Source organism: Sus scrofa, chromosome 12, assembly GCF_054392235.1.
Source record: "Sus scrofa isolate SSC_HxYL_T2T_F1_AM1 chromosome 12, Sscrofa_HxYL_maternal_Yorkshire_Landrace_v2.0, whole genome shotgun sequence".
NCBI classification, from domain to species: Eukaryota; Metazoa; Chordata; class Mammalia; order Artiodactyla; family Suidae; genus Sus; species Sus scrofa.
The window spans coordinates 20,852,396-20,866,203 of NC_139394.1; the positions used below are offsets into that span (position 1 = coordinate 20,852,396).

Consider the following 13,808-nt stretch of genomic DNA (forward strand, 5'->3'; position numbering starts at 1 on the left):
CAGTGAGGTACCACTTCTTAGCCATCAGGTTGGCTATTTAAAAAAACAAAAATAGTTCCCTATGGCACAGTGGATTAAGGATCCGGCATTGTAACTGCAGTGGCTTGGTCACTGCTCTGGCACGGGTTTGATTCCTGGCTGGGAACCTCCACATGCTGCAGGTGTAGCCAAAAAATAAATTAAGGAGTTACCGTCGTGGCTCAGTGGTTAGCGAATCCGACTAGGAATCATGAGGTTTCGGGTTCGATCCCTGGCCTTGCTCAGTGGGTGGAGGATCTGGCGTTGCCATGAGCTGTGGTGTAGGTCGCAAACGCAGCTCGGATCTGATGTTGCTGTGGCTGTGGTGTAGGCCGGCGGCTATAGCTCCGATTCGACCCCAAGCCTGGGAACCTCCATATACCGCGGGAGCAGCCCAAGAAATGGCAAAAAGACAAAAAAATAATAATAATAATAAATTAAAAGCAAAAAAAAAGGCAGGCGGCTACAGCTCCGATTGGACCCCTGGTCTGGGAACCTCCATGTGCCGCAGGAGCGGCCCTAGAAAAGACAAAAAAACAAAACAAAACAAAAAAACAACTCAGAAAATGGCAACTATTGTAGGGGATGTGAAAAAAAAATGGAAGCCTTGTGCATCACAGGTAGGCATGTAAAATAGTGTAGCTGCTGTGAAAACAGTATGGTGGTTCCTCAAAAAATCAAATATAGAATTACCATATAATCCAGCACTTCCCCTTCTGGGAATATACTCAGAGGAACTGAAAGCAGGGGCTCAAACATTTGTACACCTGTGCTCATAGCAGCACTATTTGCAACAGCCAAAATGTGAAAACACAAATGCCCGTCAATGAATGAATGGACAAACAAAAAAATACACACAGCAGAACATTATTCAGCCTTTAAAAGGAAGGGAGGGAGTTCCTGTCATGGCTCAGTGGAAACGAACCTGACCAGCATCCATGGGGACACAGGTTCGACCCCTGGCCTTGCTCAGTGGGTTAAGGATCCGGTATTGCCGTGAGCTGTGGTGTAGGCCGACAGCTGCAGCTCCCATTTGACCCCTAGTCTGGGAACCTCCACATGTCACAGGTGTGACCCTAAAAAGACCAAAAAAAAAAAAAAAAAAAAAGGAAGGGAATTTTGACACATGCTACAATATGGATGAATCGTGAAGACATTGTGTTAAGGGAAATAGAAAGTATTGTATGATTCCCCTTATATTAGGCACCTACAATCATTAAATTCATAAAGACAGAAAATAGGATAGTGGATACCAGAGGCTGGGGGAAGCAGGAATGGGGAATTATTGTTTCATGAGCATAGTTTCAGTTTGGGAAGATGAAAAAGGGTTGGTGCTAGACAATGGTGATGTCTGTACAACAGTGTGAATGTACTTAATGCCACCGAAGTGGATGCATAAATATGGTTAAAATGGTAACTCATGTATGGAGTTATCCTTGTAACTGACCAGTATCCATCCCTGGCCTGTCAGTGGGTTAAGGATCCGGCATTGCCGTGAGTTGTGGCGTAGGTTGCAGATGTGGCTCAGATGTGGCGGCTATGGCTCTGATTCTACCCCTTAGCTTGGGTACCTCCATATGCTATGGATGTGGCCCTAAAAAGGCAAAAAAAAAAAAAAAAAAAAAAAAAAACCTCTGTGTTCTCTGATTCCATTTACATGAAATGTCCAGAATAGGCAAATCTATAAAAAGAGACTATAGATTTGAGGCTGCTTAGCACCAGGGGTGGAGAGGGATTGGGTTTGTTAGCTCAAAGGCCTGGGGTCATTTTGGGGGTGATGAAAATGTTACAAAATTGATGGTATTGAACATACCTATGAATACGCTAGAAACCATTGAATTGTACACTTTTTTTTTTTTTTTTTTTTTTTTTTTTTTTTGCTGCCCTGCGGCATATGGTATTCCTGGGCCAGGGATCAGATCCCAACCACGGTTGTGCAGCTGCGGCAAAGACAAATTCTTAACCTGATGTGCCAGGTCGGGCTTCAAACCTGCATCCCAGCGCTGCAGAGATGCCGCCAATCCTGTTGCACCACAGCGGGAACTCCTGAACTAGACCCTTTAAATGGGTGATTCGTATATGTAAATGTGTAAATTATATCTAATAAGGCTGTTATTTTTTTTAAAATCAAGTGCAAGGCCTAAATAAGAACTAAAAAGGAGTGAAAGCAAGGTGGGGTAGCCAGATAGAGCAGACCTGTGCAAAGGAGCTCAGCTGTGAAAATAAGAGAGTTTGCAAGACAGAGGGCTTTTAGCGTCTGAGAGCCTGGGTCAAGGGCACAGGAGGAGAGAGGACTTAACCGTGGGACTGCCTCCTGCCATAACGATAGGAGAAGTTTGTGTTTATTGTGATAAAACCAATAAGCTAACCCAGGTGGTGGCCCCAATTACCAGGTAAAGTTAGTTATTTTGAGAACACCTGTTAGCAGGTGGCGTCTGCCCGGCTCTGGCTTTAAAGGGGAGCGAGGTTTTTTTGGTCTTTGCAGTTTCAGCTGATTGCCTGCGACGCATCTCACTCCAATTTAATGCTTATTCAATAACGAAAGCATTTTCTTTCTCTACCACCTTTTTGGAGAGCAATTCTGGATTGGAGAAAATTCTGGGTTTTGTTTGTTTGTTAGTTTGTTCATTTGTTTTGGCTGCCCCACAGCATGTGGAATTCCTGGCCCAGGGATCAGATCCAAGCCACAGTTGTCACATACACCCAATCTTTAACCCACTGTGTTGGGCCAGCGATCAAACTTGTGTCCCATTGTGCTACAGTAGGAATTCCAAAAATTCTGTTTCTTAACAGTTCTCAAATCTAATGAATAGTGAGACTTTTGTCAATGAAGCTTATGATGAACAGGAATTGTTAACCTCTTTACAAACTGACTAATCTGATTTAAAAAAAAAAAAAAAAAGGAGCTGAGATACCTCAATAAAAGTCTGTTTATTAAAAAAAAATTTGGAAAGTTCCCGTCATGGTTCAGCAGAAGTGAATCTGACTAGCATCCATGAGGACACAGATTCAAGCCCTGCCCTCGCTCAGTGGGTTAAGGATCCGGTGTTGCTGTGAGCTGTGGTGTAGGTTGCAGATGCGGCTTGGATCTGGCATTGCTGTGGCTATGGCTGTGGCCAGCAGCTGTAGCTCCAATTCGACCCCTAGCCTGGGAACCTCCATGTGCCACGAGTGCGGCCCTAAAAAGACCAAAAAAAAAAAAAAAAAAAAAAATGAAGCAAATTTGAACCTACTTCAGGATAGGGTGCACCCCACTCCCCACTCAAGCTGATTGGAGGCAGTCTTTTCACACTCAGCTTCCTCTTCCTTCACATGCTACTCTGGCCCTAACCTCCCTCCACCTGCCAGCTTGGGCCAGCTCCCAGCCCGGCAGTCCTTAGGTGACCTGCCCCTTTAAGAGCTCCCCCCCTTCCCAGCACCTCCCTCAGGCCCAGCAGCCGGATTTCCCGGTCCAGGCCCAGCCCTTTAAAGTCGTGGCCCCAGCTTTCTGGCCCGCTGTGCACTGAGGCTGTACGGAGCACTGCGGGGACCCTGGGTGCCTGGCGGAGGCACATTTGGGCTGTGACAGGTGCATGTGGGACATGGAATCACTGCTCGGGGCTCAGGGGGAGACACGATGCTGGGAGAGGGTAGGTCCTGGACAAAGCAGAGCCACTCGGGAATGGACCAGGCGTGTCATCGGTTAGGCAACCGCTGTGTGCCAGGCACCGTGCCATGCCTTCCCTGCACCTTCTGAAGGGTGTTATTACTCCCATCTTACAGACAGGGGAAGGGGACAGAGCTCAGAGCGGCGAGCTGAGATCCCCAGGGCCAGCCAGCTAACCAGGGGCAGAGCCAGGATCCCGATTCAGGTCAGTGTGGCCCCAGAGCCCTGATGTTCTCTCCTCTGCGTCTCACCTGCCTGACAGGGGTCCTGGCTTCTCGAACCTCCATTTTAACTGATTCCCCCCAGGGGGAGGGGCGGGGGAGGAAACGGATGGTCCCCGCCTCCTCCTCACAATCCCTCGATGCGGAGGCCTTCCTCCTCCTAGGGAGCGGCTTAGAGATGCTGCTGCTGCTGCTGTTCCTGCTGTTGCTGCTACTGCCTCCACTGGTGATGCTCTGGTGGTGGCACTCCCAGGATGCCAGGCTGTCCTGGCTTGTCTGCCTCCAGCACCGTGTAGCATGGAGGGTCCTGTGCTGGGCAGCTGCCTGGCAGCAGAAGAGGCTGGAGCAGAGCACGCTGCACGCAGGCCAGAGTCAGCAGCAGGCCCTGAGATGGTGTCTGCAGCGGGCCCAGGGTCCCTGCTGTCCCCTCAGGGGGAGCACAGGTGTGTTTCCCAAGGCGTGGGGAGGTGGCCCAAAGAGAAAGAAACCCCATAGGACAGTCAGATTCCAAAACCTGAAAACCTCCCTCCCCGCTTCTTCTGCCAACACAGAGGGGCCTGACCCAGAGATCTGACCCAGGCTAAGGAATGGTCAAGAGAATTTTCCCATCCTGGGTCCTGGTAGCCCCTCATCCCCCAGGCCTATTCCGGGTTCCTTCCTCAAGGATGTCACCCGTCTTGGCCTGAAACTCTTGGGAACTCTGTGGCTTCATAAAGATTTTGTGATGTCTTTGGGGCTACAGATATAAGCACCTTCCGGAATCATCTTCCGCTGACCAAGGCCAGCCAGGTCCAGGAGGAAGAGGGTAGGGGGCAGGTCTTGCCCCCTACCTCAAACCAGTACTGTGGGGAGGCCTCTCTGCAGGTAAACTGGGAAGGCTGGAGCCCGACCCCACCAGAGACCCCCCTAATTGCAGCCAAACCCTCCCATCAGGATGGGGGGGGGGGACCCAAACCCAGAATTCCCACTTAACTCAGCGCGTTAAGAACCTGACCAGTATCCATGAGGATTCAGGTTCAATCCCTGGCCTAGCTCAGTGGGTTAAGGATCCAGCGTTGCCATGAACAGATGCAGCTTGGATCGGGCATTGCTGTGGCTGTGGAATAGGCCAGGGCTCTAGCTTCCATTTGACCCCTAGCCTGAGAATCTCCATATGCCGTGGGTGTGGCCCTAAAAAGAAAAGGGAAAAAAAAAAAATCCACCGAAGTGGGGGCTCAGGGTCTGGTTCAGGTCCAAGGCCAATGCTGTCTCTTGTCTCTCTCCAGGCCACCTTGCTGGGTCTGGTAGCGCTAAACAAGGCCTATCCAGAAGTGCTGGCTCCGGGAGGCACAGCCCGTGTGACCCCTTCCTCCCCTTGGCCCTACCCCCTCCCCTGGCCTTGGCATGCCCTGGGCCAGGTGGGCCCTACCAGAGCCAAGGACCCTGGGGCTTTGCTGCTGGAGGCACTGAGGTCCCCAGGGCTGCGGGCCCTGGAAGCCGGGACAGCGGTCGAGCTACTAGACGTCTTCGTGGGCCTGGAGGCCAATGGCGAAGAGCTGGCTGAGGCGATAGCTGCTGGGAACCCAGGAGCGCCTCTCCCTGGACGGGCAGCTGAGCTGCGGGAGGCCCTGGAGCAGGGACCCCGAGGGCTGGCCCTTCGGCTCTGGCCCAAACTGCAGGTGGTGGTGACTCTGGATGCAGGAGGCCAGGCCGAGGCCGTCACTGCCCTGGGGGCCTTGTGGTGCCAAGGGTTGGCCTTCTTCTCACCTGCTTACGCTGCCTCCGGAGGTCAGCAAGACTCAAGGGTAGTGAGGTGAGGGCAGGGGGCAGAGGCCACACAGCTAGCGGCCACGCAGCGAGCCCTGTAGAATCATCTCCTTTAATGTGAGCTCCACGTTACAGGGGAAAAAACTCAGGCTCATAAAGGTTAAGAGACGTATGCAAATTTACGTCACACCAGGATTTACCCCCAGATCCGCCATCTCCAGAACCACTGTCCCTTCCCAGCTAGGGCCTTGGGGGCAGTGGGCCGAGCCTGGGGGAGCCAGAAAGGATGAGGTGGAAGGGCGGCAGTAGGATATGATGCTCAGAGGATTGGGGCCTGGGGTCCAGGGTGAGGGGCTGTCGCCTAGCAGAAAGCAATGGCACCATCAGATGCAGAGGCCGCTTGCTCCCCACAGGGGTGGTGGGCCTGAGTCTGTGGCCAAAGCAGCCCCGTGGCCTCTACCTTCTGCCCCCTGGAGCCCCCTTTATTGAGCTGCTCCCACTGAAGGAAGGAGCCCAAGAAGATGCTGCCCCCACCGTCCTGCTGCCCGAGGCCCAGCAGGGCAAGGAGTACGAGTTGGTGCTGACTGACCACGCCAGCCTCACCAGGTCATCACCTGCCCAGCCACCCCCTCCCCCTGGCCCGCTGGAACCCTGCCGCGGGCCAGGGCATGAGCTAATGCGCCCTTGGGCCTGACCTCGCCCCACTTCCCCTCCACCAGGTGCCGCCTGGGTGACGTGGTCCAGGTGGTTGGTGCCTACAATCAGTGTCCAGTCGTCAGGTTCATCCGCAGGTAGGTGGCCCCCTGGGTCACTGAGGGGCCCTCCTTGTGCCCTGGGTTTCTCAGCCTCCAGCTGCCTCCTCCACAGGCTGGGCCAGACCCTGAGTGTCCGAGGAGAAGACACTGGCGAGGACGTGTTCTCTGAGGCCCTGGGCAGGGCGGTGGGGCAGTGGCCGGGGGCCAAGCTGTTGGACCATGGCTGTGTGGAGAGCAGCATCCTGGGTAAGCTTCTCCTCTGGCTCCCACCTCCCATCCTTGGGCTGACCGTCCCCCCCAACCCATAGCCCTCCTGTTGGGAAACCTCTAGGCAGAAGAAAAGACTCGGCCTCCTTTGCTGCTCCTAACGAAAGTTCTTCCTCATATCTGACTCCCAGCCCTCCTGCTGCAGTCTCTACCCATTTCCATTCCAGCAACCCTACTCCCTGCCAGGAACCTCCTCTTCCCAACTTATGAACCTCAGATGGGAAAGAACAGGTGGGGGCAATGGGCGCTGGCTATGGAAGCCCCCCTTTTCACAAAAGAATGTGTTGGAGTTCCTGTTGCAGCCCAGCGGGTTATGAACCTGACTAGCATCCATGAGGATGCGGGTTCGATCCCTGGCTTCACTCAGTGAGTTAAGGATCCAGCATTGCCGTAAGATGTGGTATAGGACACAGATGTGGCTCAGGTCCCCCGTGGCAGTGGCTGTGGGGTAGGCCAGAAGCTGTAGCTCCAATTCAACCCCTGGCCCGGGAACTTCCGTGGGCCACAGGTACAGCCCTTAAAAAAAAAAAAAAAAAAATGCATGTGTCCACGATGGGGGAATTTGTCTACAGATTCCTCCGAGGGCTCTGCCCCCCACTATGAAGTGTTTGTGGCACTGAAGGGGCTGAGGAACTTGTCAGAGGAAAATCGAGACAAGGTAAAGGAGACAGAGGCAGGATAGGACGGCATGTCCCCTTTACTCTGTGTGTCCCCAGGTGTCATGGGCCCAGAGGAGGGATGGGGAGGTGGGGTTGGGAGGAGAACCTCCCTGGGGCTCCGGGAGGGGAGGCACGAGTCCCCCAAACACATATCTGTAAACACAGGAAACTCCTACCCACACACACCCTGGGCACAGCTGTAGCACCCCACCCACATGCCACCCACACGCCACCCACACGCCACCCACCTCCGCACCAGCCTCACTCAGGCCGTTTCTGTTCCCAGCTTGACCACTGCCTCCAGGAAGCCTCTGCTCACTACAAGTCCCTGCGGTTCCGGGGCAGTGTGGGCCCTGCTCAAGTCCACCTGGTGGGGCAGGGGGCCTTCAGAGCACTGCGGGCAGCCCTTGCTCCCCGCCCCTCCTCCCCCTTCCCCCCAGAGATGCCCCGGGTCCACAGACACAGGGAGCTGGCCCAGATCCTGCAGAGAAGGGTGGTGTCCTGAGCCGGGGCCCGCCACCCACCCCAGCCACCCTCTCAGGCTGCTTCGCTCGTTCCTCTGGAGCCACTCTGGATGACCCTTGGCCAGGGTCTTTGTGTGTCCCCTGACAGCTGTCCATCAGAGCCGCTGGGCCTTGCAGAGGCCTTACCTGTTCTGAGGAGTTGACTTCAGGGGTAGAGCAGACACTGGCAGCGCCCTGCCCGGAGCCCCCCAGGCCCACCCCGGAGGACACCAGAGTTCCACTCCATGCTGATGGCGCCTGCATCTCCCAGCCGGAGCGCTGGGCAGGCGGGAAGTGTTGGGAGTTACTGCTCCCCGGAGTTCACATCCATCAGCAAGAACAGGAGTTGGTGAACGCAGACCTCAGCTTCCCTGTCCCTCCGTGGGACAATCCTGAAGTGTATTCTGTACCTTCTCTCTCGGAGGGTCCCCACCAGCTGCCCACGGTGGTGACCCTCTCATGAACACAGTTCTTATTGGTCTTCCTCCTGTCCCTCCCGTCCCCACTGCTTTATGTGCTTTCAAGGATTGCCGCCCAAATAAAACTCTTGCACCCAGATTCTTGGCTCTGGGTCTGCTTTGTGGGAAACTGGTGGTCCCATCGCTCTGCCCCTGCAGCAGCCTGGGCTCCCCTGCCCCTTCAGCTCTGGACTCCAGGGCTTTCCCTGTGCTCTCCCCTATGGGCTGGGGCAGGCCCCAAGTGTGTGTGCCTTCGGGGACACATAGGACAGCCTGGGTCCAACCAGAAGACACAGAGCCCCCTCCTCTTACTTCTCTCCCCATTCCAAGCTTCACCTAAAAGTGGAGGGGCTGCTCCCCAACTCCCCTGCCCTGACTTAGCACAGGTCCCTTTCCTGGCCCAACACCTACCGATCACGTCCACGGGCAAGGTCTGTACTGCAAATCTTCAAGTGTCACAGCGGGAAGCAGCCCCAGAGACCATCTGGACTAACTGTCCCTCTTACCAGTGGGGAACAGAGGCTTCTCGAGGTTGTGAGGCTCGCCCAAAGGCACGCAGCTCCCTCTAAGTAACTTGGCACCTGATCCCAATCAGCTGGCAAGCCTTGGATTCTGCCTCTGGAATCTACTACTTCTGGATTCCGTGCTCCACCCCCATCCACGTGGCCCCCACCTCAGCCCACCTCTCCTTCCTGTTCAACTCCTCCTGTGGCCCCACCCAGAGCCCACAGGATCGAAGCCAGTCACCAGCTTAGCTGCTGAGACCCTTTGACTCACCCTGGCTTCACTAACCTGTCCAGGCACCTCTCTCTTTAAAGAGAAGCTGCGGCCTGAGGACCACACCCTGCTTCCCATGTGAGCTGAGCACTGTCACCTCTAGGTCTCTCACCTCTAGGTCTGTGCTCACACTGTCCCGTCTGTGGAATGCCTTCTCACCCAAACTTCCTTGATGGAAACTCGCTTTTTAAAAACCATTTTATCGGGAGTTCCCATTGTGGTTCAGTGGGTTCAGAGCCCATCGTAGTCTCTACGAGGATGTGGATTTGATCCCTGGCCTCGCTCAGTGGGTTAAGGATCCCAGTATTGCCCTAAGCTGTGGCGTAGGTCACAGATGCTGATGGGATAAAGTGTTGCAGTGGCTGTGGCATTGGCTGGCAGCTGCAGCTCCAATACAACCTCTAGCCCAGGAATGCCCATATGCTGCCGGCGAGGCCGTTTAAAAAAAGAAAAAAAAATATATATATATATATAGGACTATAGCTGGCTAACAATGTTGTATTAGTTTTGGGTATACGGCAAAGTGAATCAGTTATACATATACATACATCCATTCTTTTTTCCCATATAGGTTATAAGAGACTATTGAATAGATTTCCCTATGCTGTTCAGTAGGTCCTCGTTAATTATCTCTCTTAGAAACAGTAGTGTGCATACGTTATCCCCCTCCCCCTGGCTTCCCCTATAGTAACCAGAAGTTTGATATCTAAATCTGTGAGTTTGTTTCTGTTTTACCTATAAGGTGTGTGTCATTTTTATTAGATTCCACATATAAGTGATATCATATGATATTTGTCTTTCTCTGTTTGACTTTTCACTTAGAATAATCTCAAAACCTACTGTAAAAAATTTTTTTTTTCTTTTTACGGCCACACCCACAGCATATGGAAGTTCCCAGGCTAGGGGTAGAGTTGGAGCTGCAGCGGCCGGCCTGCACCTCAGCCACAGCAACGACGGATCCAAGCTGTGTCTGTGACCTACACCGCACCTCATGGCAATGCTGGATCCTTAACTCACTGAGTGAGGCCAGGGATCGAACCCATATCCTCATGGATACTAGTCAGGTTCTTAACCCCTGAGCCATAACGGGAACTCCTCAAAACCCACTTTTTACCCAAGGCTTTTACAGAGTCCTTTCTCCACTGAGCTATCATTTTGCCAGGTCACCTCCCCTCCTGGACTTTGGAGCTCCTTGGAAATTGGGCCATGTCCTAGGCACACTGTCACACCAGTGTCCAGAGCAGGGCCTGGCACAGAACCGCTGCTCAGCAGATGGTGCCCCGGATAAAAGAGGTTCTGGCCTACAGATGGCACACGTCCCTCACCCCATGCTGGCTCACTCTGTGTGGATGGTGAGATGGGACTCCAGCCCTCCCATCCAGGCAGCCCAACCAGGTAGGAAGCTGGGGCAGCTGGAGGATAACGCCAGGTTTGGCTGCTTTCCTCCCACAGCCTCGGATTGTTTTCCCAGGTTTTTCATCTTGGAAGTTGGTGGAGGAGGCAGAGGGAAGAGAGCTGGAGGGGAGGGAGAGCCAGCTAAGAAGGCTTTTCCATGGAGGAAGAAGGTCCTGGAGTCTGAAGGTACCAGGGGCAGTGACAAGGAGCAAGGGGGAGAGGTCTGCTGCCTGGCTGCCCCCCCCGCCCCGGCCACCCACCCTGGGGGAGACGGAGTCTCACGGCTGCCTCCTTTCCTGCCCCTAATTAGCAGCTCCCTCCACACATTGTCCCATGCCAGCACCCTAGCCAAGGCTTCTTTTGTCCTTCCAGATTCCTAGGTGCAAGGTGGCCTCATTAGTGCCCGGAGACCACCCCATCTCCAGGGAGCAGGCCGACAGACAAGGGGGGGACCCCGGGGCACAGCGATCCAACTCCAGCCTCTGAGCGCCTTGGCGGTCATTCCTTGGGCCCAGCCTGGAGACAGCCCCCCTGCAGAAGGCTAATCTTAGACTTGCCTTTGTCTGGTCCCAGAGTAGACGCAAGCACTCATCTCCCCACCACCACCTTAGAACCCTATAAAGCCCAGGCCCCTGGTAGCAGGTTGCAGTTGACGGCCTCAAAGTTCCTGGCTATTCAGACCACGGAAGACGACACCCTTCCTGGAGACCCCACTCTGAGCTCCTGACACCATGAATCCTCCTTTTGCAAAGGTAAAGACCCAGGGACAGAGGGGTGACTCATTCGACCAGGGGCAACGCGAGGGCTGGTGCAGGAAGATTGAAGCTACCTCGCTCTCGGTCTTTTCCCATGTGGGTTCTGAGGCGGGGAACGGGATGGACCCTTGGCTGAAAATCTGCCTCAGCTGACAGTGGCTGGTGCCCGTCCTCCCAAGAGCTCATGTTTATTGAGCTTTTCTCATGTATCAGAGGCTATTTGCACCTGTCATCTCATTTCCCCCTCCCAGCAGCCCTGCACAGGATTATTTAATACCCAGTGCTCTCCCTGAGAGGGTAGGAAACTGGTCCAAGGCAATGAGTTGTTTCTTCTGTAAGGGGGTAGGTGGACAAAGCAGCCTGGATCCTGCCAGTCCTTGATTTGCACGCTGTCGGGAGGAGGGGCGGATAAATAGGGCCTCTGTTTGCCTGGGTGAAGTTTTCACAGACTTCGGGGGCAGATTCAGACATGCCCGTTTTCAGGTGGAGGGGTCAGTGCTCTAATGGGGGTACAAGGAAATAAGGGTACCCAGAGGAGAGAGGGTTTCATTCTGCTCAAAGGGCTTCCTGGAGGAGATGCTTTGCTGGGTCTTGAAAGATGAGCAGATAAAGGAGCCAGATACGAGCCCCTCTCCAACAGAGCCCTTCAGAGGGCATTGAGCAAAGGCTGGAAAACTAAAGGACAGCCAGGGAAGAGTGCAGGCCAGAGGGGACGCGGATGCAGCTGGGCAGGGCCTGGGCGTAGTGGTTGGATGCAGGCGCGGCGAGACCACTCCTAGCACCCAGTCTCCTGCCTCCCTAGGTCTCCTGGGCCACCGTGACGCTGCTGCTTCTGCTACTGTTGCTGCCGCCTGCGGTGCTGTCGCCCGGGGCGGCGGCGCAGCCACTGCCCGACTGCTGCCGTCAAAAGACGTGCTCCTGCCGCCTCTACGAGCTGCTACACGGCGCTGGCAATCACGCGGCCGGCATCCTCACTCTGGGCAAGCGGCGGCCAGGGCCCCCGGGCCTGCAAGGCCGGCTGCAGCGCCTCCTGCAGGCCAGCGGCAACCACGCAGCGGGCATCCTGACCATGGGCCGCCGCGCAGGCGCAGAGCCAGCGCCGCGCCTCTGCCCGGGGCGCCGGTGTCTCGCTGCGGCTGCCTCATCTGTAGCGCCGGGAGGACGGTCTGGGATCTGAGCCCTTGCTCGGGTTCTGCCTGGCCCCACCCTAGCCCGGCCCTCTCCCCTCTGCCCGCCCGAGGTCAGCCCCCCAGAAAAAGGGCAATAAAGACGAAGTCTCCCTCTGTTAGTATGGTTGCTCTCTGTCCCTGTGTGGTCGCGTCCTGCCCTCCAGGGGGCGTGAGAGTCTTGCAAACTACAGAGTGCGGGAAACCCTGGAAGGCCCGCTGGGGCACCTCAGCTTGGGTGTCTTTGAATCAGAAACATTCTCGCGTGGGGAACTCACTGAGCAAGGCCCTGGGATGCGGAGAGAACCGCACATGTGCATGCTTGGAGGGGAGGATGGGGACAGACACGTCCCTCGGTGCTCTCCTAGTCATTCCGTGTGGCGGGGCCTTTATGGAGAGACCCAGGAGAGAAAGAGCAAGGAAGCCTGCACACAGCAGCAGAGTCCGGCTGGGAACGAGAAAGGCAGGGAATATGAGGTTCAACACGAATCTTCCAGAGGGCTGCAGCCTGGAGTGGAGGGTTTGGGGGAGCAGTGAGGCGCTGAAGGGGAGGCAGTTAGGCTTGTGCCGCCCAGATTGTGAAGGCCTTCACAAATCATCGGGTTTTGTACTTTCTGCTGTAGGTAGCAGGGAGTCAGGAGAAGTTCTTAAGCACGGATGAGGCAAGGTTTTCCTGCAATTTTAGCTTAATACACCTGTTACAGGTTGAATTGTGCTCACCTCCACCCCCATCACACTTTGAAGTCCAAACCTCCAGCAATTCAGAATGTGACCTTGTTTGAAAACAGAATCCTTGTGAACGTAGTTAGTTAAAATGCAGCCATACTGGCATTACCATTGTGGCTCAGAGGGTTAAGAAGCTGACTAGTATCCATGAGGATGCAGGTTCAATCCCCGGCCTCGCTCAGTGGGTGGGGGATCCAGCATTGCCATGAGCTATGGTGGAGGTTGCAGGTGCGTCTTGGATCCTGTGTTGGTGTGGCTGTGGAATAGGCTGGCAGCTGTAGTGCCAATTCAACCCCTAGCCTGGGAACTTCCATATGCCATGTGTGTGGCCCTAAAAAAGAAAAAAAAAAAAATCAGCATACTGGATTAGTGTGGGCTTCTAATCCAATAGGATGTGTCCTTATAAAAGAGGAGTATTTGGACACAGAAATACACACAAGGAGAACCCATGTAAACATGAAAGCAGAGGTGGGTTGATGCATCTACAAGCCAGAAAACGCCCAAGACTGCCACAACCCAGCAGAAGTTAGAAAATAGTCATGGGGGAGTTCCCGTCGTGGCGCAGTGGTTAACCAATCCGACTAGGAACCATGAGGTTGCAGGTTCGATCCCTGACCTTGTTCAGTGGGTTAACGATCCGGCGTTGCCCTGAGCTGTGGTGTAGGTTGCAGACGCGGCTCGGATCCTGCATTGCTGTGGCTCTGGCGTAGGCCGGT

The 13,808-nt window shown here is 54.6% G+C and overlaps 2 protein-coding genes across 10 annotated transcripts; both read left to right on the forward strand.

The window, feature by feature from the left end:
* The first annotated feature begins 3,466 nt into the window (after positions 1–3,466).
* Positions 3,467–8,373, forward strand: GHDC (GH3 domain containing). 5 transcript variants are annotated; one of them, XR_014820229.1, is made up of 10 exons: positions 3,467–3,647; positions 3,781–3,869; positions 4,050–4,328; positions 4,628–4,749; positions 5,151–5,677; positions 6,045–6,237; positions 6,351–6,422; positions 6,499–6,632; positions 7,226–7,311; positions 7,599–8,373. XR_014820229.1 is itself a non-coding variant. In XM_005668812.4 (10 exons), exons 3-10 carry the CDS (start codon positions 4,064–4,066, stop codon positions 7,815–7,817), a joined length of 1,593 nt encoding a protein of 530 aa, XP_005668869.2. In that variant the 5' UTR covers positions 3,467–3,586; positions 3,781–3,869; positions 4,050–4,063; the 3' UTR covers positions 7,818–8,373.
* Positions 8,374–10,552: 2,179 nt separating this feature from the next.
* Positions 10,553–12,488, forward strand: HCRT (hypocretin neuropeptide precursor). Of its 5 annotated transcripts, none has more exons than XM_084982935.1 (3): positions 10,553–10,631; positions 10,818–11,197; positions 12,003–12,488. In XM_084982935.1, the coding sequence occupies exons 2-3, from the start codon at positions 11,177–11,179 to the stop codon at positions 12,375–12,377; spliced, it is 396 nt and encodes a 131-aa protein (XP_084839061.1). In that variant the 5' UTR covers positions 10,553–10,631; positions 10,818–11,176; the 3' UTR covers positions 12,378–12,488. The 5 variants fall into 5 exon arrangements, with proteins under 5 accessions (XP_084839061.1, XP_084839060.1, XP_084839062.1 ...); XM_084982934.1 differs by having other exon boundaries at positions 11,019–11,197; XM_084982936.1 differs by having other exon boundaries at positions 11,024–11,197.
* The last annotated feature ends 1,320 nt before the right edge of the window (positions 12,489–13,808 follow it).